Consider the following 3,754-nt stretch of genomic DNA (forward strand, 5'->3'; position numbering starts at 1 on the left):
CCCCCCCCCCCCCCCATGCTTTCAGCCACTGGCCGTTGGCTTCACTGTTTACATCTATGCATATGTGAGGGTTGTAATCCTACTCTCATTTTCCATCAGCAGATTCCCCTCATCGCCCTCAGAATCTGTCAAGTAAGCATGGTTCACAGCTTTGAGCGCCGTCTCAGACCATTTTACACATCTTGTTCAAGGCGGGAATGTTCTGTGTGAAAGGTACAAACACTGAATGGGGGGGGCATTGTTGTTCTGTGGTGATGGTAGTAATTGTCACTGTAATTTCTTAATAGTTTGTCATATTACTTTAATACCAACAGATTAGCTAGAAGTTAGCTTTTTCTTTAAAGAAAATGAGACTTAATTTCGGTTTGAATTAAGTTTTACCTCTGCACCATCAAAATAGAATTTAATTAACTTATAATTTAACATGCCATATTAAACACACTGGGGTCTGCACTAGGATGATACATTTCTCAAATATAGACCAAAACTCTGCTGTTGAATTATTAATTTTGATAAACCCAGGACTGAGTTCAGCAGGGTAGAAGATAATATCTACGGCCTAATGTTTTGGAACATAAATATTATTTACCTACAAAACAGAAAACCCCAGAATCTAAAATGTCAAATATTGTCAGAAGACGATAATCAAAATTTTTGTCTACAATTGTGATTTAGATCCAAATTTGTCTGATCTAAGAATAAGTGAAAAGTGTGAAATGTGTTTAACATGTAAAACTACTAAATCAAAAATGTAGAACTCACCTTAATTGTGTTTACTATCACTAAGTACATGTACTTCTTCAGTTAATGAGTGAAGAATCTAAAATTAGAGAAAAAGGGTTTTGCTCATTTTCTTTCTTTTGGTCTGTCTAAACATCTTCGATCCGAGGTATGAATAGTTACATACAGTAGATACACACATACAAGGGATGTCATGAGAACTGATACTTTGGTACCAAGCTGATGCCAGAACTCTGAAACCAAGACAGTGCTTGTTTTTCCACAGTAGCACAGGTATTGTTGATGTCATAGGTACTGGAGGTGTGATTCCTCTGGGACTAACTAGGGCAGCATGATAACCTTACAAGAAGGAAGCAGACACGGTAAACAATAACGACAACACATGGAATGGTGGCGGCACGTGTGGGTGCAAAATGTTATTGTCTGTGAATTGCATCAGCTGGCGTCTGTTGTAGCAACGCTCCGTACACAAGGTTCACAAAGGCTAACGTTGGCCTGAGCGCTCACAACAGTCGTAGGGTGCACTCATATCTGCTCAGTCTGTCAGTTTGGTTTCAGTCTCTGGATTTGGTACGGAGAATTGTGGAATTTCAACGGTCGTGATACCGACTGAAAAGACAACTTACAGGTGTGACATAAAATATCAGAAATATGTTAAAACACTGAGTGTTATTGCAGCAGAGTGTGATGCCAAAAATGTCCTTCACCTAGAGAGAAAAAAAACAGCGGAAAAACTAGTTGGAAAACGTTGTCTTCAGTTCAGTTTGAGACCAGGAACTACTGAGTCCAGGCAGCCTGATGTGCCAGTTCTCTGTAACAGAGCAGTGTTGACTGTTTTAGGAAGCTGGAACTGGAAATGTGTGACGTAGCCCCGCAGTGAGTCAAGGCAGCACTGCTGATATGAGTGTATAATTTGGACCAAGGCAAATGAGCTGGTTCAGATGGAAAACGGTGACTCATGGTCCAGGCCTTTGTCACAGACTTGTGACACTGTGGACTTTATGTCTGGCTGCAGTTATGAGTTTTCCCGTCGGTCTGTCTGAAACCTTCTGCTCTGAGCTGCCTTCTTTTCAGTGTCACCTGACACTCAACTATGAGTGAAGAAGCCAGTGAGCTGAGAGCAGAGATACAGCACTGACACTAAGGCTCAGAGGCCTGTGTGCGGCTCTGTGGTTGAACTTTTCCTTCATCCAGTGGCATTCCCTCAGGAAGAGCAGGGCAGGCAGTGTTTGACCAGTTAAAGCTAAACATAGACATCAATTAGAACGACACTGAAGTGGGTGCGACATCTCTCAGAGCAGCGTTCTGTCCTATAAAGGATCTGATTTTTGCCTGTTTACATCCATCTAGTTTACTTCCCCGTGATTCAGCTTTGATCATTTTACACATGCAGCAGTAGCAAGTAAATGAGCAAATTACACTGATTTATTATCTCTTGTGTGGAACCTGCAGTATGTTTGAGACATTTAAGACAGCATATTGTTACGCAAGTAGTGTTGGCTCCTTTTAAGGGATAGATATACATATGTTGTGTGTAGGGTGTGGTTTTGAGAGAGAGAGAGCGGGTGTGTGATTGTGAGGCTGACAACCAGAGCAGAGAGGTAGAAGTTAGCATTATAGCTGCGAATGTAACAGTGCAATGTGTGTGAGCTTCAGGCTGTTTGTCAGTAGATAAATGCTACAACTCCTCAAGACCCAAACCAAGTCAAGTTCCTGCATCTTGCCGACTTCTGGAACAGAACTCAGTCGGTCACGCTCAATTCAAATGATCCTAATACCCAAAATTGCCTAAACAGAAAATATATGAAGATTGTCCATTCGTGGTGTTTACACTGTGTTATTTGGATGACAAGCTCAAGGTTTATTCCGCAGGTTTACATGGTAATGCCACTAAGTGCTAATAGGTGCTTACCACTGAGGAATTATGAACCGGAGGATTTACCTTTTTTAACACATTGTTTCTTTTCTCCCCTCCCCAATCTTTTCCTTCGTCTTCCTGCCTCCTCTGCCTCCGCCTCCTCTCTCCTCCGTGCAGCGTGCGTCAGTGAGCCTGCAGGCTCCACACTGGTGCTGAGGCAGGATGAAGAGGTTCAGGCGACACGGCCAGGAGTCCCAGAGAGATCGACTCAAACAGGAGCTCTTCCAGTTCAACAAGGCAAGTGAACCCTGACGCAGCACACAGGTCTGAACTGAACATGCAGGCCAAGACGCATCACAACAGGTGACAGGAAAATGAGCATTTAAGTAATTAATCAACCACGAGTAATTGGAAAAAGTATTTCTATGCACTGATGTAACCTGGCTACTGTAAGAAACTGTTCATACTACAGGAGCCTGGTTCACGTAACGAACTGTAGTGAAGGTCTGCGTGGGACCTGAAGTCCTGATGCAGACTGACAGGCACACTCACACATCTCTAAAATGTCTGTATTGAACAAATAGTGAAATGTGTTGGACTTGTAGAGGCTTCTTTATCTTAGTATCAGTCAGACTTTGGATGAAATCTTTTTAAATATAAGGATGCATGACTTATTTTCCCTGTCTGTAGTCGTTGTCATGTGTACTTATAAAAAGCTGAATAGAAACCTGCTTACCCAAATACATGGCAGAGAAATCCTCGTTCTCCATGAGACATTTACACAGGGAAACAGGTTTCTCTGATCCACTACCCCCAATTACAGTAATAAGGTTTCTTGTTTACATGACATCAGCTTACTGGAGATATATGTATACTTGGTCATAACAATATTTTGGTATAAAGTCTCGATTTGAAGCCATGTCATTATGTGCTAATACAAACTCAAAACTTCCTGTAAGCATTTCAAATTAAAAGTGTTTCAGTGCACTGACAACCATTATTTGTTAAGGAGGCTTTTATTGCTGTGCTGATGTGCTGCAGTAAGCGTAATGTCTCATTTTCGGTTGCTGGTGTTTCTGATTTTGGCTGATGTGGCGGCCCTCCAGGATTTCTCCCGGTGCTGCTGATGGTCAGTCCGACTGTGGAGCAGTCTGT

General features: G+C 42.2%; 1 protein-coding gene across 1 annotated transcript in view; it reads left to right on the forward strand.

Moving 5' to 3' along the window:
- The window catches only part of llgl2 (LLGL scribble cell polarity complex component 2), a 38,454-nt gene that overhangs the window by 12,566 nt on the left and 22,134 nt on the right, over positions 1 to 3,754 (forward strand). The window contains exon 2 of the mRNA XM_087177281.1: positions 2,777 to 2,900. Coding sequence (XP_087033407.1) covers positions 2,822 to 2,900 — 79 coding nt within the window. The 5' untranslated portion in view covers positions 2,777 to 2,821. The remainder of the gene's footprint in view (positions 1 to 2,776; positions 2,901 to 3,754) is intronic.

This window comes from Seriola lalandi, unplaced genomic scaffold (assembly GCF_002814215.2).
Source record: "Seriola lalandi dorsalis isolate HSWRI2012SDOR001 ecotype SW California unplaced genomic scaffold, Sedor1 jcf7180002054585, whole genome shotgun sequence".
Classification (NCBI taxonomy): Eukaryota; Metazoa; Chordata; class Actinopteri; order Carangiformes; family Carangidae; genus Seriola; species Seriola lalandi.